The sequence below is a fragment of the Thamnophis elegans genome, chromosome 2, assembly GCF_009769535.1.
Source record: "Thamnophis elegans isolate rThaEle1 chromosome 2, rThaEle1.pri, whole genome shotgun sequence".
Lineage (NCBI taxonomy): Eukaryota > Metazoa > Chordata > Lepidosauria > Squamata > Colubridae > Thamnophis > Thamnophis elegans.
In genome coordinates, this window is record NC_045542.1 from 123,294,158 (window position 1) to 123,317,852 (window position 23,695).

A 23,695-nucleotide genomic window follows, 5' to 3' on the forward strand; every position below is an offset into this window, starting at 1 on the left:
CCTTTTTTTGAAAAAAAAATGGGCCCTTTTTGTAAAAAACGGACCGTTTTGAGGAGGTTTGAAGAGTGAAAAACTTTTTTTTTCTTTTGGAAAGCTCTTTGATTGATGAGAATTACATTGATCAAGTGCTGTGCCAGCAGAAACACCTACCTATCTACTGTATTTCTCTCTATCTCTATTTCGCTCTCTCTATCCCTCTATCTACCTACCTACCTACCTACCTACTTACTTACACACACTCTCTCTCCCTACCTACCTACTGTATTTCTCTCTCTCTCTCTATTTCTCTCTCTCTTTATCTACCTACCTAACTACTCTCTCTCTCTCTCTCCCTACCTATATAATTCGCCTCTTCAAAACCTTGGTGCGTTTTATACTCCAGTGCATCTTATACTCTGAAAAATACGGTATGTGTGTGAGGATAGTTTCTGTATCCATGGAGTGTTCTGTATTCCAGGGCTCTATATATGCTTGATTCAGTACACTGGGAAACCATGGCTATAAAAGAGTCTCTTACCTCAGTTTGAGGAGGATCTGAGGATAACAAAACCATAGGATGAAGCTAGTATACTTGTCCTCACTTTCAAACTTTAGTAGTTAACTTCTGCCATGAGAAAGGATGATGGATGTGGCTTTACAACACCAGTCAAGATTAATGTGAGTTTAGGAAATTAATGATCTATTTACACCACTACAAAAATTTATTAATTTAGACACGGTAATGCATTTTGTGATTTATGCAGCAAAAGGGCTGCTTAAGAATTCCACTAGTATAATGAACTGTATAATTTGTTGAGTTCCTTGGAAGGGAGATTTTTTAAAATACTTAAATATTAACTCACTTCTATAGGTAGGATGAAATATATGAACTGCATGACATTCAGGCTTTTATCTGCTTTCTCAGAAAAATGGGCTTCTTTTTGCTATTATTACTATTTTATATACTGCCTTTCAGCCCTAGGGAACTGTTTTAAGAAAATAAACACAGTATTAAAAATGGTGAGAATTTCAATGTTCAGAATTCTCTAACCAACATGATAAGTTTTCGGGATTGAAGTCCACAAATGGAGAGCATCCAGGTTAAAAAAGGCAGTGATCTGCTTACCTAGTTGAGTAATGAAATGTTTGAAAGCAGATAACCCAGCTCAAGAGAGCACTAAGGATTCCACAGTTCATCCTTGAGTTACATATATTCCCTTCTATTGAAATTAAATACATTAAGTCCCAAGCTATGCTTCTGAAATGTTTGTGTGCAAGATAGAATATTATGACATTGTCCAATCATCCTTGCCTTCGATCAGGAGAACCTGTTGATTCTGCTATGTATGGTGCAGCTCCTTCTCCCTGGGACATGAGAGTTGAAGTTCCTATAATGTTCAAAGACAACATCGTAAAACTTAAAGTGCCTCACACATCAACAGTAAAGGTACAGAAAGCAAAAATAAGATAACGTTCTAGTTGCCAGGACCTCCCTCCCTCTTTCTGTCTCTTCAGTACAATTCTGTTCTTTGCTTTACATTATTTATTCATTTGAACAATACAAACTGCATTGCATTATGTAGAGCTTGATTTGGGAGGTGTATATGTGGACAGAATTGCAACCTTAATTGTGAAGCTCCTGCTGCTTTTCTGAAAGAAGGTCAATAGCGATCACCGACTTTGCACTCTAGTTCACACTTAGATTAAAGTGAGACATCAATGGAGATTTCTTTGGGGTTGACTGAAGAAAGTAATTGGAGCATCTATAAGCAAGCCTGTTTTGGGAGTGCTGCGGGTGCTTAAATAGCCATTTTGCCTAATTTTCTTTCTATCTTAGAAAAGAGGCAGGTGGTTAAAGTCATCCAAGTTCTGCATTCAGACATGCTTCATATTAAACAAAGCCTGAGCGGAGCGATGTAATAGACATGCTGTTCATGGGAGATGCCAGTAGGCCAGTGGTGGGATTCAAAATTTTTTACTACCAGTTGTGTGGGCTTGGTGGGCTTGGCAGGAGATGGATACTGTAAAATCTCCATTCCCTCCCCACTCCATGGGAAGGATACTGCAAACTCCCCATTTCCTCCCCATCAGCTGGGACTTGGGAGGCAGAGACTAGATGGGAGTGGGGCCAGTGAGAGGTGGTATTTACTGGTTCTCTGAACTACTCAAGAATTCTGCTACTGGTTCCCCAGAACTGATCAGAACCTGCTGAATACTGCAGAGGTTTGAAGCTCAAACACAGGCTTAGGTAACCACAACATACAAACTGTCTTGTTTTCTCCTCACTGTTAGATTGTGATAGGTAGTTAGGTTGTTAGATTGATTGGCATTTGGATGGTTGCAATCCGGACAGGATTTGTGGCGGAAAGATAGACCCCCTGATGATCTAAGCAATTAAACCAACAGGGACTGTTTTTTGAAGAAAATATTTTCTGGGAAAGCAAGTCTATTCTCTTGCATATAACTGGGTAATATTTTATTAATATTTGGATTTTTTTTTCTATTCAAAGAAAAACAAAAAGTACAGTAGAAAAATCCTAAAAAAAAAACCTATGGAAATTGAGGATGATTGTTATGAGACCCATTCAAGTAAACAATTTTGCATACATTTAGAGCATTAAAAAACCTAAATTTAGTACACCATTTTTTTTATTTGCTGGTGCAGACTTTTGCCCAATAACAAGGGATTGTTGCTGTCATAAGAATCATAATTTAGGGTGCTTTCTTTAACTACTGAAGCAATTATTATCAGCTCTGATTTTTATTTTTATTTTATTTTGTGGTTGTGGGAAGGATTCTCAAGAGGAAAATCTATCGGGCGCTGATGGATCATTTTACATTCCTTGTCAAAGCTGAGCAAATCACAGTAAAAGTGAATGGCTGCCTTTTAACCCTCTTTTTATTTGAAGGGATGTCCGATCTGTGGCTGTTCTGGCAGACGCCCCTGCACCCAGTGCCATGGACTCACAAGGGTATGTACTTCTTTTTTTAAAAAAATATTTACAAACAGAAAATATACACACACAGAACTTAGATGTACACTACATTTACACAATACAGTACAAACAGGAACTTCCTGTTCCTTCTAATAGCAATTTCAAATCGTTACAATTCTCTTTATGTTATTTCCCCTTCTAATATATTTCATTTGTGTTTCACCATTTTTAACCCTCTTATTTTACTAATCTATCTGCGATATTGGGTGATTACCTCTAATAAATTCAAACTCTCTTGTGTGTGTGTGTGTGTGTGTGTTTGTGTGTGTGTATATATGTATATATATATATGTATATATATATATGTATATATATTATATAAGTCTCCTTTTATTATTTATCAGCACAAATGCAACATATGTGTATGTATATATGTATGTATGTTTGTATGTATGTGTGTATGTATATATATATGTATGTATGTATATGTTCTGACCCCCTCCTCCATTCAGTAACGAAAGCTGAGACAAGCATAAAATGGAATGTCCTTTAATAACAAGACCAGACTCTCTCGTTGGCTGAAAGCCAAATAAACAAACAGATAAGGACGTTGGCAGCAAGCCATCAAACTTGTCTGGTGTAGCCACTGGGCACTTCCTCTGTGGCTGGTGGGGGGGGGGTGTTAGCAAGTCCCAGAAGCTGAGAGACTTGACCAGCCAGCAAAGCAATCTGTTGAGCCAACTGGGCATTCTCAGCACAGAGTTGCTCCATTGTAGCTGAATGGAGTTTTGTCTTGGGCAGAAGTCAATCTGTTCTGACCCCCTCCTCCGTCCAGTAACAAATGCCGAGACAAGCTTAAATGAGAATGTCCTTTAATAACAAGTTCAGACTCTCGGTGCTGAAAGCCAAGTAAACAAACAGATAAGGACCTTGGCAGCAAGGTTGACAAACTTTGGCAGCAATTCAGACAAACTCTGGCAGCAATCCAGCCTGCCAAGTTTGTTTCTCTTTTAGTCGGTTGACTTCTGCAAGAAGGGCATGGCACAAGCAGTCTCATTTATAATCTGGAGAGGAGCTTAATGACCATCAGCTGAGCGTAATTACCTCCTGTAATTATGTAGTTGTTCTTGACGCCAAGTAGCCCTTTGACAGCGTGCATCCCGGAACAACTCACAGTTGGTTTCTGGATCACTCTCCCTTGTTTCCTCCCTACTGATCCAAGGCTCAGGCGCCACCTGGTGGCCAACCCGTCTCTCTGTGCCCTGCTCGGAGTTGGAACCCTGTACAGGGTCCTCCACATCCTCCAGGGCCGACTCATAGGGCTCCTCGCTGTCGGAGTCTGGTGGGAGCTCCAACGGCTCCTGCTGGGCCACACATACACACACACACACACACACGTGTGTTGTGCTGAAAAAATAAATAAAAAAACAAATATAACAAAGGCAACAGTAAAAATATTGGGTTTCTGTCGTGATGGACTCTTGTGACGAGCCGATTGACAGATGATGAAAGCAGTTAGCTTCTTCCCATAATTGGGGCTTACCAGGGGTTGTAAAAAATCTAATATATATATATAATATTTTCCTCCATCCACCTATACCATTTCCCCCATATCTGATAATATTCTGTTTCTTCTTTTCCCTGGATTTCTTTTGTTAATTTGTCCATTTCGGCACACTCCATAATTTTTCTTAATATTTCATCTTTGCTTGGTATAAATTTATTTTTCCAATTCTGAGCAAAGGCAATCCTCGCCGCTATAATTATGTGTAAAATTAAATACTCGATTTCTTTTTTATATTTCATTGTCATTATTCCTAGTAAAAAAACTTCAGGTTTCCAATCTATTTTGACTCCTGTTATTGATTCTAGCCAAGTTGTAATCCTTTTCCAACACGTCCACCATATGTGATAATACGTTCCCTGTGTTAATTCACATTTCCAATATTTTGGTGAAATATTTACCGAGATTTTTGCTAACCTTGCTGGTGCTAAGTGCCATCTGTAAAACATTTTGTACTGGTTTTCCTTGTATGCAACCAATAGTGTCATTTTTAAATTTGTCCCCCCCAAATTTTTCGCATTTATCTAATTCAATATTGTAGCCAAAGTTCTGTGCCCATTTTAACATTTGTTCTTTCACAATTTCTTTTTCCATTTTATACTTCAGAAGAAATTTATATATTCTCCCTATCATCTTTCTTTCTGGAAAGAAAGATGGATTATTTTGTCTAATTCGTGTGGTTCCATTTGTATAATTTAGTATCGTTATTGTGTTTAGCTTTGATTGCAAGTAGGTATGTACTTCTAAATCAGAGGCATGTCTTGCTTCGTGTGGAAAAGTTTGTCCCCTGAAGAAAAGTTTTTTTTAAAAAAAAAGAAAAGATAAAAAGTTGACATTCTCAGAGCAGTTTGCAAATTGGGTTGATATAAATGTTAAAAAGCTAGCAGCATTGCTATTGAAATATTATGGTTGACCTTCTTTCTGCTAGCAGGTTGAAAAGACTGCTAGCAGAAAGAAGTTTTATTGGATTTCTGATGGTCATCATCCAGCCCTACTTACCATTATTTGAGGATATTCCCTCCCAAACAAAGCCTCCATCTCACTGATAATCTCCTGGGGAAGCAGACTGAAGCCTATTCAAGGCATTCCAGCATGAAGAGTGTTTTTCAAAGGAAATGGAAGAACCGCTCCCACTTGGAGAGTCCATGGTACATGGAGGAAGTTCAAGGTCAGCTGGTTAGGGTAAACATCTGCTTTATTACAATTGGCCCAGGAGTTCTGTCCCCTTTGTAAAGTGCTGTTTTGATTGTGAGGAAGATCGCAAACCCAGCTTCCATAGCCACACATCCCCACAGCCACAAGCTTCTGAAATTGACTGAAATTGTAATCGAAAGGACTGGGGTCTTATATTTCTGTAGCACATAGGGCAGAGAATGCCCCTCTTTTTAGAAAAGAACATTCTACCATAGAATGAAATTTGGCACAGAAATGGCTTCAACATGGAACCACATTTTGCTTCTCCTTCCCTTTGAGATGATGGGAACTGTGATTTGCTGTAATTTGACACACGGATCAGAAAAACGTTTCCTCAGACTCCTCTATTGACTACCTAGTGCTCAGTAATAGGTTGACTGGCCAGCCAGCCATTTTGAGAAATAAGGAGCAATGAACTCAAGAGCACCTCACAGTTGGATGTGTTTCAGCTGTCAACCCTGAAGCTGACGTGACTGGAGCCACCTTGGAGCTTCAGTGTTGCCACACTGGAGCTGAGGGATGGGGATAGGGATTTTGGAGATAGCTATGTAGTCTGTGTATTTTTATGTAGTCAAAATAAAATACTTTCTCTTGGGAACCAAGGACGTTCTCACACCTATTCCTTGAGGATTTCACCTGCCTTGGAGCTTTGCTTGATATGGGATTATTACCTGGAACCCTGACACATACTCACCGAACCTCTTTCTTGAACTCCATCTGCAAGAAGACTTAGCAGCAGCTTTATCTCAGCTGCAAAAATCCAGGTGTCCATTCTTTTGCAGTTAAGACTCTTTTAACTTTTTGCCATCTAGTGGTAATTACTTCAATAGATCTTTTGTGGAAAATCCCAAAAGTGCTTTTTCAAGAGGCAACTGTACATTTCGCTTCACATCCAAGAAGTTTCTTCAGCTCTGACTGGATGGTGGGAAATGGAAGGATTTATACTCCTTGCAGACAGCCAGTCATTTTTGGTTTTTTTTAGCGAGTTGTTAAGGCTTTGTGGAGGTTTATCTGTGTCATCAGGGTCATCTGAGTGGTGCAAATGTGTATGGAGCCTTCTTGGAACTGTTGAAATGATTGTGTTGTAGACTGGAAATAGATGATGTTAGTTCCCTCTCTGTTGAGAGAGGGCTGTTCAATTTCGACATAGATGGCCTCTTTGACCCTTCTTTCTAAAAAATGCAAACGGCCAGCTGTTTGCAGAGGCTATAAATCCTTCCATTCCCCACCATCCAGTCAGAGTTGAAGAAGCTTCTTGGATGAGAAGCAAAACATCTTCAAAGAAAAAACAGAAAGTTTGGTTGCCTCTTGAAAAAAGTACCTTTGGGACAATCATGACCTGGATGAGTGAGAATCTCCATAGACACTTTGCCGAAAATGTTTCAGTCGACTACCTTTCACAGACCATCGCAACATATCCTCTATATAGGAATTCATAGCTTTTCCTGTAGTTGGTGATAGTCATATTTTAGTTACAAGAAATAACCAATCACTGCTTTTTTAGTGTCATGCCAGGGAGCTACCATGCAGTCTTATGCAATGACACTTCTGGTTCCATTGTAAGCAGTGATGCATGTTGTGTGCCTCCTGAAGACACAGAGGAGCTTTTTAACAAGGGTTGCCACTGTTGTCAATAACTCCTGGCTGCACACTATGCTCACAGCTTTCAGTGTGAATTTATTTACAGAAAAAACAATGACTCTGATGGTTGGGCATCTCTCCCCTCATTACTGGCAGATCTTATTTCTTATTCTGTCAACCGTGGAGAGTGGATCCTTACAAAGTGATAACAGTTTCCATGGAAGAAGAATGTGTAGAGGAAGGAATTTCATAATGAGGCATCTCCCTAGTCACTTTCACAATCCTACCCAATCTTACAGCCACTCGTTATAGAGAGCTGTTTTGTTTTTGTTTTTTAAAGAGGAGCCCAGAGGTCTGCTTTTTGACTAATCAATGTGTTGGTGGAAATCCAGTTGATTTGATGCTCTTCCATTTGATGTTATATGTCAACAGAAGCAATGTTGGGTCTGCAATGGAACAGGATCCCAGCTCAGTAATCAGAGATGTTCTTCTTGTTCCGGCACGGGAACAACTATGTACGTGAGTTAGTGTACTTCTTTTTTTTATTTGCACTTTATTTATTTGGGGAGGGAGCAGTGAGTGCTGCATGTGCATGCACTAGGGTGCGTGTGTGTCATGCATGCATTACATTATGGGTGCGGGCGCACGCACGGTGATGCACTTTCGGCACATGATGACAAAAGGGCCAGCCTTCACTGTCCTACGTGATGCCAAAACTTTAAGATAGAGTGAGACTAGGAAACCAAGGTCATGATGCTAATTTTACTTTTATTCAGGGTGGATTTGAATTAAATCAAGTTGATTTAAGTCAAGTTGATTTAAATCATGATTTAAATCACTGTTAAAAAGGCTTGGTTTAAATCAGCTAGATTTAAATCACAATTTTAAAATAGCAACAGTCATCTTGCCCCACAGCAGTGGCTCCTCTGACCCGCTGTTGACTCACCGACAGTCCCATTCACTTTAATGGGACGGCTGGCGATGCAGCAGTGACGCAGCAAGGTGAGGGGCGTGGCAGGCAGCAGGTGAGTGGATGCCCACTAACAGGCGCTGCCATAATGGGTCTGAAATTACCCAGTGCTCTTTAAAAGTAAGGACTCATTCTTGCTGGTAGTTAGAATCTTTATAATATTATTAATATCAATATTAATCTTTATTAATATTATTTGCAAGCAAAATGAAGGTTTCCTATTTAGCTTGCAGAGCTTGGATTCATTGAATGAGTTTACCAAATATGACTCATGCTACATAACTAAGCTCCATTTCATGCTGAATAAACTAAATTATTAATGTATCTTAAATAGAAAACTATCTTTAGGTATATTTTTTTACTCCAAAAGCATTTTATTAAAATAAATTTGAAATAAAATTTGAAATCAAAATTTAGAAAATCCTATTTAAATTTTTTAAAAAAATCAGATTTTTTTTTAAAAATCAGATTTTTATCCACCCTGCTTTCATTATAATGTTACAGCAGCAAAATCATATAAGAGATATACCTTCTGAATATACCTTCCCCTTCCCTCCCTTTAACTTTGTGAGAAGTAGGAAGGCTCCTGACTCAGGTGCTTCCTCAAAGGACTCAGATTTCTTTTATCTGATCTTGCTTGTGGCTTTTCCTCCTCTTCCTCAAGTTACTTCTTCGACCCTCAACATATGCATGCATGTGTTCAGATATTGGAATAACATTTACATGGAGCTGTAATAGTGTAGTAATTAGAATGCAGTATTGCAGGCTGACTCCACCCACAGCCAGGAGTTTGATCCTGAGTGGCTCAAGATTGACTCATCCTTTCATGCCTCCGAGATCGGTAAAATGAGGACCTAGATTGTCAGGGCAATGTGCTGAATTAGCACTCAGAGTGCTATAAAGCACTATGGCGGTCTATAAGTCTAAGTGCTATTGCTAAATCATCATCATTCTTCCAATGAAGGATGAAGGCCTCTTCCACGTTTCCAACCAATATGGTCCTGAGCTTTCTTTTGCAAATTGGGCCCACAATACTTGCTGATGTTGTGGCTCTATCTTGTTTTAAGGTCTCTTTTGTGGACATAAAACAAGGTGGGTTTCCTACTTCTGCATATTGACTACTATTGCTAGGTGAGGGAATGTATTACTTTCAGTGTGTGCAGCTGCTTCATCCCCAATCACTGAAGCAGTCTGCTCTTGAGTGATGCCTCATTGAAAAATAAAGACACCTGGTCTTGTTGGTTCCAGTTGAAACCCTGAAGTGGGCCACTTCACCTGGCTACTTTGCAGCATAGCCTGTCTTCTGTGAATGTGCAGACACTTGGGAACATATTGTCTAGAATAGGGGTGTCAAACTCGATTTCATTGAGGGCTGCATCAGGGTTGTGTTTGACCTCGGGGGCTTGAGTGGGTGTGGCCAGCTCCACATCACTTGTGTTAGGGGCACCTATGGTGGCCTGGGCAAGGCTGGGTGGATCTTCCTGTAGCCCTCTGCCAGCAAAAACAGAGCTTGGGAGGGCTGGCAGTTGGCTGCAGGAGGCTGTTGCAGTCAAAAAGGGAGCACTCCTGAGTTCCTTTTTTGCTGGCAGAGGCACTGCAGGCTTGTCCTTCATTATTTCCAGGGCAGCCCAGCAGGCCAGATCTAAACACCTCACAGGCTGGATCCAGTCTGCGGGCCTTGCATTTAACACCCCTGGTCTAGAAGGAGGGGTTGCACTGCTCTGTGGAATTGTATTGGAGAGGCCTCATTCGAAGCAGCAAGCCCTTATGAGTCTTTGCATGGGCCTCCTGAGTACGTATGCATGCAAAATAGGTTATTTATCTATCACATCATAATGTGGATTTGAAGCAATAGACAAGGAGCTTCCAGGTTTCAGATCTGACTCTTAATTCGAACTTACTGAGCCTGCCTAAAAGACTTTAGGTACAAAATAAGAGGTATCATAATTTTGAATGTCCTTAGAGAAATGAGAACAAGTTTTAAGGAGAAAGCATACAAAGGTGCAATAGAAATGCTAATGTTACTTCTGTTGAAAGAATCAGAATCCTGAGCTAATTGAAATGTAGTTTGAAAAGCAGCCCTCATTTTGATATGCAGCTGTCTGAGAAACCAGAAAGAGAAAAATAAGTCTCTTTTGTTCTACTCTGCATTTCAAAGAAATATTTAGTGGCTTTCAGAAGCTGCATCAGCGTGGAAATTTAATACATATCAAGTGAACCAACAAGAGATCCTTGCTTGGATTGTGTGTCTCCTCTGGTTCTGTTTGGGCTATATAAACACATATGGAAGTTACCATGTGAGCTGTGATAAGCAGCCCTCTTGTTCTTTAAAGTTTCACTAGAGTTGTCAATGCAGACTGTGGCCTGCCACTGGCCAGCAGAGCTGGCAACAGATTCGAACAGTGAGGAGTTTGGGGAGGAACATGGGCCACTCCTGGAGTCTGAGGGAGGCTCTGATGAGGGCTTTGTGTTGGAGGCAGAGAGTGGGACAGAGCTGTATGCCAGTTATCATCTGCCTTCAGAGTCAGACATCAGTGAGGCAGACGAACAGCTGGAGCCTGTTCCCAGTGTGTGCATGCACAGAGTTGCCAGATGAAGGGAACAGCTAAAGAACAGGAGTTGACTTGGGAGTAAGACCACAGGTGGGCAATGAATACCCCCTCCCAGAAGAAATAAAAGAGGAGCGAAGAGTGGAATTTGCAGGAGACAATTAGTTCTCTTAATTGGTTTGTGACTCCGAGACTCCTTGCCAAGTTTTGCAGATATTGGCCCTGCAGCTCTCCAAGTCAGATAAGGTCTGTGACTGTAAATCCTCCCTTGAAAGACTTTGCTGGATGTGAATGAGCAGAATTCACAGTAAATTAATAAAAGGGACTTTTGTCGAGACAAGGAGTTTGCTTCATGCTCTTGGGAAGCCCAGGTCAGAACAGACTGGTCTTCATAAATATAATGCCATTTTCTACAACCAGGAGTCCTTGTGTGTACTGTAGATTTGTCTAGTATGAAGGCTTATGGGTTTGTTGGGATCCTTAAAGTAAAGGTATTTTTTATCCCCACAGTACCCCCCAACCCCCATTGGCATAGGGGGAGAGAAGGATAGCATCTGGACCAGAATTTATGGAATATATAAAGACAACAAATAAATGACATGGAATTTTATGTCCTCAGCATACTTATAGTATTTGCTAGGTACCATTCCAATGTGGAACACAATTGGTAGAAAATACATTTGTGTAACATATAGGGAGGTTTATTAATTAAATTTATAGGCCATCCATCTTGCTAGCTATAGTGACTCTGGGCAGCTTACAATGCAATAAAAATAGAAATATAAAAAAATTATAAACATAAGAACAATTAAAATTACAAGAACTTGCCTGGAGCAAGGGTCGTGCTTTTTCTATCAATAAAACTTCTAAATTATTATGGTTATTGGCAAAATGGACTACGATAAAAGAAGACAATTATAATAAATTGTTACAACAAATACAAAAAGATCTGGACAATTGGACTAAATTACAGATATCACTAATTGGCAGAATCTCAACAATCAAAATGAATATACTACCCAAACTAATTTATCTTTTTCAAACAATACCCATTAAATTAGAGAAATTTTATTTTGAACAACTAAATAAAATGGTATCCAGATTTACCTGTTCAGGGAAGAAACCACGTATTAAATACAAAGTTCTACAAGACAGTAGAAACAAAGATGGTTTCAACCTCCCAGACTGGGAGCTTTATTATCAGGCAGCAGCCTTGACATGGCTCAAGGATTAGATCCAACTAAAAAATAAAAGGATTCTTATGCTAGAAGGCCATGATCTCCAACTTGGTTGGCATAGCTTCCTCTGGGAGGGAAAGAATAAATCTCATTCATACTTCCAGAGAGACATAGTAAGGGATGTCCTGTTTAATGTCTGGGGGAAAAAAAAGAACCATAATATGAAAACCCCAATGTGCTTATCAACAATGGAAACAATGACATATCCAAATACCAAAGATCTCAGTAAAATGGTAAGTTATGCAGAATGAAAAAGATAAAATTAGATGAAAAAGGAGAACTAAAATCAGTACAATATCTGAAAACACAAGGAATAAATATGGAATGGTGGCCCTATTTACAAATCAAAACAAGATTTCAAAAAGGAATGGAGGAAGAGACAGTAAAGGAGACAATGATTAGCTGGGCCAGAAACTTTGGTCATAATACAGAGTTAGAAAAATGGGAAAAACTATGGGAAAGAAATTATAAATTTACAATGGCAGTAGCCTACAAAGAAAACCTCTATAAAATAGATGTAATTTCATTTGCCCCCAGCGAGATTGGCCAAAATGTATCCAAATCTATCTCCCAAACGTTGGAGATGTAGCCACAAATCTGTAACATTCTACCATATGTGGTGAACGTGCTCCACCACAAGGAAATACTAGTGTAAAATTCAGAAACGGGTGGAAGAAATTACAGAGCAAAAGATAGAACTGAAACCGGAATCGTTCTTATTAGGAATATTAGACTCGAAAACAGACAAAAAATATCAATACATAATACTACTGTAGCTAGGATTGCTTTCGCACAAAACTGGAAACAAATCAAGACACTCACAGACGAAACAATAATTAGAAAGGTACTCGAATGTGCAGAGATGGACAAAATGACCATGAAGTTAAAAGAAAGAGAAGAATCAGATAATTATAAAATGTGGAATAGAATGTATATGTGGTTAGAAAACACAAGCCAAAACAGGAAATAGAAGTCTTTTTTTTTGCTTTTTCTAAACTAGTATCGAATAAAAATTAACCAAAGTTACTAATTACTGTATTGACCATAATGTAAATATAATGGTGATATGAACAAATTATTATTGTTACAACTGTGAGTACAACTGTTATTACACTATTACAGATGTTAAAACTGATAGGAAGGCAATGTAGAATAGAGAACTATAAAAGCTAAATAAATATGTAAGCCGATACAGAAGGCTGTAAAACTATTTTATACTGTTATGTGTGTCTTGTTTTTTCCGTATTTTTTTCTTGTTTTTAAAGGTTAAAATGTTTAATAAAAATTATTTTTTAAAAAAATAAACTTCTTTAGTTTTATTCTAATATCTACTAGATCCAGCAGATGGCACCATTACCCAGCAGAAAAACTGAACAAAAAGAGAGCTATATTTATTTAGTTATTATTGAATTCCTATAGATAATTTCTTCCCATAAAGGAAGAAATTGCTATTATTGTTAATATCTAAGCCATTGGAAAAAACAAATAAGAAGGAACTTAGATACTTGTAAAATTATACCTTAGACATTTGAAGGTCGTCTTTTGCCAATTCTGTTTATTTCTCCTGTATTTTGGAGACAGGACGTAGACTGTCTTATTTTTGCATTATGTTATTTACAGGCAATTTTTTCGCTTGTCCATCATTCATTTGGGAAACCCAAAGACTCTTAGGCTTCTTGATTCATAAATAAAATTGCATATCAACCCATTTTATTCCATGTAGATGCTGGAATTCATTGTAATAAGTTTGTTGCTAGAATAGGTGAAAAAATATATTACTTTTATTATTATCTCACTTTTGATCCAGCCAGATTACCAGAGTTCTTGGGATACACTACAAAGTTATATAAAATACTAAATACAATAAATAATATGAAACCTTAAATAGTGCAGGAAATGTATAATACAAATCTCCACCCCATATTAATGTTGGTGGTGCTTAACATCAAAACCTCAGAGAAAATTACTTTGAAGAGAAGAAAATAATCAGGAAGCTTCAGGTACAAAGACTGGTTTCTCTTCCAAGAGTTCAGGGCATTGACCAGGAAATCCATGTAAATGTATGATAACTTTGGACCATAGGTAACCCTCGATATGCAACAGTTCATTTAGTGACTGTTCTAAATTACAATGGCACTGAAAAAAGTGACTTACAACCGTTTTTCACACTTACCCCCAGGGTCGCATGATCAAAATTCAGGCGCTTGGCAACTGACTTATATTTATGACGGTTGCAGGTTCCCAGGGACATGGGGTCACCTTTTGAGGGTTCACTGACAAAAGGGAGCCCGACAAAAGCACGCTCAACTAAACGGCGGTGACAAAACTGCGAGTTCTAAACCACGCCGATGAATGAGCGCTGAAGCGCGCCGACAACAGTGCACCGACAGAAGCACGCTCTAAACCTAACCCTAAACCTGACCCTAACCCTTACCTTAACTTAAATCACACTGTTGTCGACGCGTTGATGACGTCGCGGTTTTAGCGCCTCAGTTTTGTCATGCGTGCATTTGTTGGGTCACGCCTTTTGAGACCTGACAAGCAAACTCAATGGGGAAACCCCGTTCCCTTAACAACCATCTTACTAACTTAGCAACTGCAGTGGTTCACTTAACAACTGTGGCAAGAAAGGTCATAAAATGGGGCAAAATTAACAACTGTCTTGCTGTCTAGCAATGGAAATTTTGGCTCGATTGTCGTAACTTGAGGACTACCTGTACTCTTTCTTAACTTGTTGTGAGCATAAAATGAGGTGATACATATGTGAATGACCCTTGAAGTCCAAGAGGAAAGTACATAAAAAGAACCAGTCTTTTAGCAAAATTGACTATGGTTGACTTTCTTGGCAAGACTACAGAAGGCCCCAGAGGAAGGGTAAGAAGGGAGAAAAACAGACCCAGGAAGCTACAGACCAATCAGCCTAACATCGATACCCAGGAAGATACCAGAAAAGATAATTAAAAAACATTTAGAAACAAGTAAAGTAATAACTAGCAGTCAGCACGGGTTTGTTAAAAACATCACGCCAAACCAATCTTATTTCATTCTTTGACATACTGACTAAATTAGTAGACCAGCAAAATACTGTGGACATAATATACTTAGACTTCAGCAAGGCATTTGACAAATTAGACCACAACCTACTTCTTGGTAAACTAGAAAAAAGTGGTATAGATAGCATCACCACCAGATGAATTCGCAACTGGCTGACAAACCTTGCTTAACGAGTAGTCCTAAATGGGTCTAAGTCTATATGGAGAGAAGTAAGTAATGGGGTACCACAAGGTTGCATCTTAGACCTAGTACTCTTCAATATCTTCATAAATGACTTAGATAAGGGAATAGAAGGGGAACTTGCCAAATTTGCAGATGATGCTAAGCTGGCAGGTATAACTAACATCATAAAAAATAGACTCAAAATCCAGATGGATCTTGACAGACTTGAACACTGGGCCCTATCCACAATGTAGAGAATGAAATTCAATGTAGAGAAATGTAAATTCCTACACTTAGGCAAGAAAAACCAAAAGTGAATATATAGACTGGGTGAAACCAGACTTAATAGCAGTAACTATGAGAGGGATCTTGGAGTCTTAGTGGACAATCAGCTAAATATGAGGCAGCAGTGTGCAGCGGCAGCCAAAAAAGCCAATGCAATCCTAAGTTGTATTAACAGAGGGATACAATCAAGATCAAGTGAGGTACTAATACCATAATAAAGCCTTAGTAAGATCACACCTAGAGTACTGCATCCAGTTTTGGTTACCACGCTATAAAAAAAGATGTTGAGCCTCTAGAAAAAGTGCAGAGAAAAGCAACCAGGATGATTGGGACTGGAGACATGAAGAACGGTTACAGGAGCTAGGCATGAGTAGTCTAGTGAAGAACCAGGGGAAACATGATAGCAGTGTTCCAATATTTGAGGGGCTACCACAGAGAGGAGGGGGGTCAAGGTATTTTCCAAAGCGCCAAGGCCAGACAAGGATGGAAACTGAACACGGAAAGATTCAACCTGGAATTAAGGAGAATTTTTCTGACAGAACACTCAACCAATGGAACACTTTGCTCTTCTTGAGGCTTTCAAGAAAAGATTGGACTGCCATTTGCCAGAAATGGTGGAGGGCATCCTGCTTGGGTGGGGGGTTGGACTAGATTACCTACAAGGTCCCTTCCAATTCTGTTAAATAAATGTAATGATTGATCTAACCAGTAATGTCCCTTTGTCCTATCCACACATGCCTGCACATTTCACATGTACATCTCAGCATCCCAGTCTGTGCAAGGATCATCTTCCTTATTCGGAAAGTGACTTCAGAAATTCGGTGAAAATCTTGAGACAGAAAAGATTCAATAGCCCTCTTGTAGCATTAGACCTTTTGCAGGTTGAACAACCCAAGCTCAAAGCATCCTGGCTTTTGCCAAAACTGCTGAGAAATTGTATGCAGCCTTTGGGATAGTGTCATTTAATGAGTCGTTTTGATAGTGTCATTAAATGACACTATCCCAAACGTAGAATATTAATTGTAGGCCATCTGAGAGAAGAGTATCCTGAGGAAAACATCCTGAAATTGAACAGGCGTATCCTTTTCCTGCTATTTCTGGTGCATTTTTGGGGGGGAAATTTAAATGCAAAACAATTAGTGTTCCTCACAAGAATTCTGTACAAGGTTCTTTCTGCCTCTTTAAAAGCAGCTTTTTTGGTTCAGTGATTCCCCTTAGAATCTAGAAATTAGAAGGGAAGGGTGGGGGGAGGAAATCTGAGATTGGCAGGAAAAGATGGAAAGAGAAATTAACTCCCTGTGGTGGCCTAATTAAGTAAATTACTATAGAAGAAGATGGGATGAAACTACATCAAAAAGAAATAAACTTGATGTTTCTTTAAGGAAGTACTGGTGGGTTTTAAGCCAAGCTGTTAAGAACTTCAAAGATTTATTCTTGTTAGATTTCTCCATCCTAACTGCTGCATGAATCATACTGTTATTTCCACTGTCTGAAAATGTCTTATTGTCTCATTTCCTTTATAGGTGCAATGTCTGTTCTGGCCTGGGGACAACTGCTTGTACAGACTGTGCAGGAACAGGAAAGTTGCTGACATACATTGAGATGCAAGTTGAATGGCAAGTATTGCCAGATTATAGCAATAGTAATAGCCCTTAGACTTATATATTGCTTCACAGTGCCTTACAGCCCTCTCTAAGCGGTTTATGGAGTCAGCCTATTACCCCCAACAATCTGGGTCCTCATTTTACCCACCTTGGAAGGATGGAAGGCTGAGTCAACCTTGAGCCTGGTGAGATTCAAACTGCCAAATTGCAAGTCAGTCGGCAGTCAACAGAAGTAGCCTGCAGTACTGCACTCTAACCATTGTGCCACCATGGCTTATTGCAAATTACAAATTATAGGCACAATTTAGAAATGTTTCTACAGCAAAATGAAGTAAAATTAAAAGAAGTGGGGGGACCATTCCATTGGAAGAAGCATCTCACTTTTATTCTTACATGTCAAGTAGGATAAAATAAAGATGGTTTCATAACAGTTGTAGGTTTTACCACTTTCAAAACTGTTACACTGAACTGTTACTACAATGAAACAATAGGTTACTTGTGAGATATTTTAGATTTCAATATCTATAAATTGTATCATAATCATATAATAAGTTAACCTTTACTCTAAGTGGGCCCAAGTCTTGAATCTGACAGTAAACTGCATAAAATTGTACTCCATGAACAATATATAGGTTAGATTAAAACATAAGGCTTGTTTCTCACGTATGAAGTTATTTGAAATGTTGATGAATACTCCCATAATTTAAACTGTCATTCCTCTAAGGAAGAATTTCAGTGTGACCATTTGGAATTTTCTGGAACCTGTACAAATGGAAGATCTCCAATTCATGTCAAAACTAATTATAATAATTAAATTGGGCTTCAATCTCTTGTCGCTTAACTTGGCAGTACAAGAGTAGATTATGGCATTGGCTTGTATTTCAGAGCCACCATTAACCATAATTTTAGAAGCAATGCTGGGGTTTCACTTTTTATTTAATCCATTTTTCACATAATACAACATAATCATAGGCCTGCCTCATTGTTGATCTATATTAGAGGCTTCAGCAAGCAATTGACCTTATTCTTCCCGACACCCAGTTTTTCTGAATCTGATTTGCTATGAAAAAAGGGCCTGCACCAGAGGTTCACTTTGTAAATGGTATTGTTTGCCTTCACAGGAAAAATAACATTTTTGAATACGTGATGGATGAAAGAACTGGGTTTCCTACTGAACTCTTCAAAGGAGTTAAAGGGAAGAAGCTATTTGTGGATGAGCAATACTTGGTAATGAAATGCTTATAGTAGAAACACAGGGCTTACCTCATGGCAGGATTAAAAAAGGCAATTTGAATGCATGTATTTACGCACTTATGCAGGCCTGAATGTATATAGGTGCATGTTACACAAACACTCAGGGCAACTTATATGTCAGGCCTGGAAACCATTTTTTTTACCTGTGGGAGTTCAGGCCTGCCACATTTTCTACTGTGGGAAAATGGGGGGGGGGTGGTTATAAAGAGTGTGGGTGATATATAGTCAAAATAACATTCTTTCTCAGAGAGTCAAGGCCACCTTGCCCTGCAGCTCCGATGAGATAACTGAGAGGCATCTCCAGTTGTGGATGGTGCCTGATTGGATCATGTGATGGACATATGGGTACTGGGCAGGGACTTTTAACTTCCTTTTGGGTGGGGAAAACCTGGAAAATTTCAGATTTGGGTTTTCCCAGATGTGCCAATATGCCATCTCTAATAAAATGGAACTTTAAGGGAACACAATCCTTCAGTCTTCTCTCGTTAGAGATGTTACTTGGAACCCTGACATTATAACAATTAAAAGTAGCACAATATAAATATAAAGTTAGTAGTGCTCGATTACGACTGGTTGCTTAGAAACTGTTCCAGATCCCTCCCAAAAGGTATTTATGGCCCAGTTCCAAAATTTTGAAGGCCAGTGCTCCCTCCAATCTTGTGACTGCATTTCAGGCATTTAGCAACTGGCTCACATTTATGACTTTTTTGCAGTGTCTGGCAGTTATGTAACCATAGTTTTAATTTTTTTGCTGAAAATTGGCATTTACTTTAGGGTTGTTGTTTTTTTTGCAAAAATGCCCCTTAGCAAACAGTGGGTTCATTTAACAACTGCTGCATTTGCTTAATGACTGCTGGAAAAAGGGTCATATAACTGGGGTAGCCATGTGGTGATCTACTTTATGACTGTCATGACTTACAACAATAACGGGTAAGATCTGTTAAGATCGAAAGTCAAGAACGTCTTGCTTTGTGCCCTTTCTGCTATAGTGCCCACCTTACGAAACATCCTCCCTCTGGAAATGAGGATGGATTTGACCCTGCTGGACTTTTGTAAAGCTTTAAGACTTGATTCTGTGCCCAAGCCTGAGTCCCTGAGCATGTGCAGGGGAGAGTTTCTTGGTTATATTAGGAGTTTGGGCAATGATGTTTCTTGGCTGCTGTGTATTTTAATTTTTATAATGTTTATTATTATTTTTATTTAATTTTGTTCACTTGCCAGAACCACTTGTTGAGACTGGCAGTCATATAAATCCATGAATGAATGAAAAATAAATAAATAAATCCCGGCAATATATCTTCTTCCACTTATCTGTGAACCTATCCAGTAATCTATCTACCCGGCACTAGATGGAAACTTATCAAAGAGAGAACCAGCTTAGAAATAAGGAGAAATTTCCTGACAATGAGAACAATCAATCTGTCAGCATTCCAAGTAAGAACCCCAACAAAAGAATACTCCAAGGCAAGCAATTCCTCAAAGTTCCATTTTATTAGAGAAGTCATATTGGCACATCTGGGAAAACCCGAACCTGAAAGTTTGCAGGGTTTCCCCACCCAAAAGAAAGTCAAAGTTCCATCCTTTGCACCCACATGTCCATCACATGATCCAATCAATTCACTTTCCCAACTGGAGACAAACCCTTAGGCACTCCCATCCAGGTGCAAGCTGATTGTCATTGGTTCCCAGATAAAGGAATGTTGTTATGGTTAATTCTCCACCGATTCCTTGAAATCCCCCCTCCTGGTTTCCCAGGTACTAAATGTGGCAGCCCAGAAGCTCCAAAGAAAAAGATGGCTTCCATGGCTGACACAATCAGCGGTAGAGCTTGCCTTCAGAAGTACTCCAACAAGGGAGGGTTTGAAGAAGAGATTTGTCCAGAATGATGTAGAATCTCCTGCTTGGGCCGGGGGTTGGACTAGAAGACCATCCAACTCTGTTATTCCATATTCTAAATATCTTCATGAATGTTGTTTATGAAGATCCAGCCCACTATTTAGTATATCCTTCTCTAGTGATTTTGAGACTATGCCTCTCAGCACTCCCTTTCTGCGTTGTAAGTACAATCGCTGGCCAGCAACACACCAATCAACCAATAGGAAGGCACCACATAAATATAGCATATAGAGCAGCCCAAAGCACATATTCCAGTTGAGAGAATGTTCTCTGACAATGGGCTCCAGAACAAGTCTGAAAGCTCAGAAGAATAAACCTCTGGTCCTGATGACCAACCCTGATTAGATATTGTAAATACTGTCACTGTTGTCCAGTGCATCTGAAAAATACCAAGCCAAAGGCAGCTTTTATCCCAGTTTTCTTTTTTCTGTTGGTTAATTTATTGTTTTATTTCATTGAGCGTCCATCCACATACTCCCATGGATGTGTTTTCCTCCTGTCTCTGCTTACTTTCTTAGTTACTTAATTTGCTTATTTTAACTTGTATGGTGGTCTAACAGCTCTGGGGAACTTAACAGTGTTAAAAATATCGCAGCACGAAAGCAACACTTGAAAAATAAAATAGATGTTATTTGTGACAAAGCATGATTCTCAAACGCTTACATTTATAGTGAGCTTATATGTTCACCTGGCCTGGGGCAAGAATCAAGTCTTTGAGGCTTTGTTAAAAGCTGGAAGAATCAAGACATCAGAGAGGGATTTTTTCTTAGAGCAGGGACTGGAAAAGAGAAAAGTGCCTTCTGGATACGATCAGATGATGTACCATTTAATTGGTAGGACCTGGCCAGTCCTGTTGCATCTTGTATGGCAGGCAGAAATCCTTGCAGTCCCTCAAATATTCAGCTCTGGGCTATGTAGGAAGTGATGGCATCTTGAATTGCACCTGGAAATATATTGGCAATCAGTGAAGTTCACACAATTTTGGTGTTACATGGGTGCATTGAGACACACCTATATCTACTTGCACTGCTATGTTCAGGACTAGCATTAGCTTCCAAGTAGTCTTCAAGGGCAGCCTTATATAGAGCACACTGCAGTAATCTAAAGTTTTGGAATAAAAGACTGTGGACTGTAAATGTTTGTTGTACTTGCCTGGGTCTAGTCCATAAAGAAACTGTTTCTGAGCTGTATCTAGCTCTATTTTCAATGTTCAGTTGCGTTTCTGTTAGTGTAGGGCAGGGATGGCAAATCTTTTCAGCATCAAGTGCCCAAACCAGAACACGCATGCATATGCATCAGTGGTGGGATACAACTGGTATGCCCCGGCTAGCTGGGACACCGGGTATCTTCCCGGTACGGTGCTCCGGAGGGCCCGCCTGCCCGCCCTCATTATCTGTATTTCAGCCAATCGGGGCTTACGCACACGGAGCATACGGCACCTACGCAATGCTCTGGCAGCAGCTGGAACTTCGCAGAGGTGTCGCAGAGCATCAGGGGCAGTAAGTACACATGCACACTCTGTGCATGTGTGTGTGGTGGATACTGGGTCCCGTTGCACCATGCCAGTTACACTGGGATCCGGAACCCACCACTGATGTGCGTGCATGTGTGTGCACTGGAGTACTAGATACCCAAAGACCAGCTGTCCGGTGCGTATGCATGTGCACCAGCCAACTAGTCTTCGTACACATCGGAGCACTTGAAACCCAAAGATCAGCTGGTTGGTGTGCGCATCCCAGTTTTGGGGCTGCTGTTGGGGCCGTTTTCACAGCATTTTTGGATCATTTTTCAGTGTGTAAAAGGCCCCCCAAATGGCCCAGAAACAGGCCCTTTTTTTGGCCCTTTTTTGGCTGTTTTCCGGCACCCGCGAAGAGCAGCTGGCGATGGCACGCGTGCCCACAGAGGGGACTCTGTATGCCACCTCTGGCACACGTGCCATAGGTTTGCCATCACGGGTATAGGGCAATAACATTACCCATTCCTTCATTTTAATGTTCTAGAGTTTTATATCTCCTAAAAATGTTGTTTTCCTAGGTTCATCCAGTGGTAAGCTTCCCTATCTGTGCTATTAATCAAGCTTCCCGAAATGCCATTGAACAACATCATGCTCAGTTTGGATCTACTGCACGGATACTGAGACAGGTGAGAGCAACAGAGATTGGCAAAACGCTTTTTGTAATGTGATGATCCATCGCGGTACTATGGATTACCTGATTTATATGCCTTTCTGATAGGGTGTATAGAAGAAAGGGAAACATGCAACGATGGCAAATGTCTGTAGCTCGGCTGTCGAATGAGGGTGGAGGCTCATTCTCCCAGCTTATGAAGAAACCATGTTCAGAAACCAATCCACAAGCTCAAAGAATGAACCTCCATCCTCGAAGGGAAATATCTCGGCATGGAGCTATTCCTTCTCACAGGAGGCCATGATAAAATAATTTCATGCATGTTGTTAATTTGTTGCTCTTGTGTCACTAGGCATGATGTAAGGGTACACCTATATCCCAAATATGTGGTTCTCAGTGCTCCTGTAAAAGCCATGTTCAAATTAAAACTTAAGGAAATAGAAAATTTAAGGGAAAAAAATTACTACCTGTATTGAATTAATGTATTAACCTAAAATTAATTATTTACATTTTATAATTTAAATGTATCTGTCTGCCTTTTAAAATGCAGCTTCTGGCCTATTATCCAAAGAGCTGATATAGTCTCAACTCTCCCAAACTTAAGTCCTATACTACTCTTCTAGTTCCTACAACCTATTTTTTTTTCCAATTTCTTTTTGTGTTTCATGTCAGATTCATATCAATTAGAGATGGCAATAGGACTGTGAAGCTTTTGCATATTCTTTTTAAAGATAAAACATCTTTGATTATGGACAGAGGAGCTGGATTGGGTGAGGGGCTTAAGAATTTGTCACCTTGTGATTTCTATTATTTCAAAAGAAAGTTGACAGGAATCAAGGAGTCGTAAGGTTTTGACCCACATTGCAACTTTAATATATTTCTAAAATGCTTATTTACTGGAATTATAAATCTAGAATCACTATTTCTACTGCAAGTGAGCCACAAACTGCAGTGTTATTCTTCTTGTGAAGACAAAAGACCTAGATTGCAATGAACACCTCTAGCAGTTTCTTGTTCTTTGCTTTTATTAATGTCTCTGTCAAAAGGAAGATTCAGTGCCAAGACTTCCTTCTTAATATACCTCGGTTCTGTTTCCCATGTGGTCACATCTCAAAGCAATTCACACTTTAATAACATGATTAAAAACTAATCCATATATCTTTAATATATACAGAACATATTCATTATGTTGGAGTGGAAAAGAAAGCAAAATCAAACTTAGAGTATTCATAACATACATGCAGAAAAGGCTTAAATTACAAGAAACAGTCTTTATAGACATCCTAATGGATATGGATATACT

The 23,695-nt window shown here is 39.5% G+C and overlaps 1 protein-coding gene across 3 annotated transcripts in view; it reads left to right on the plus strand.

Moving 5' to 3' along the window:
* Window positions 1-23,695, plus strand: part of LOC116503897 (protein SSUH2 homolog) — a 46,253-nt gene that overhangs the window by 20,620 nt on the left and 1,938 nt on the right. For all 3 annotated transcript variants that reach the window (XM_032210613.1, XM_032210614.1, XM_032210615.1), the window contains 6 exons: window positions 1,302-1,426; window positions 2,889-2,951; window positions 7,687-7,769; window positions 17,036-17,128; window positions 18,238-18,343; window positions 22,301-22,408. In XM_032210613.1, the coding sequence (XP_032066504.1) occupies window positions 1,302-1,426; window positions 2,889-2,951; window positions 7,687-7,769; window positions 17,036-17,128; window positions 18,238-18,343; window positions 22,301-22,408 (578 nt within the window). The remainder of the gene's footprint in view (window positions 1-1,301; window positions 1,427-2,888; window positions 2,952-7,686; window positions 7,770-17,035; window positions 17,129-18,237; window positions 18,344-22,300; window positions 22,409-23,695) is intronic.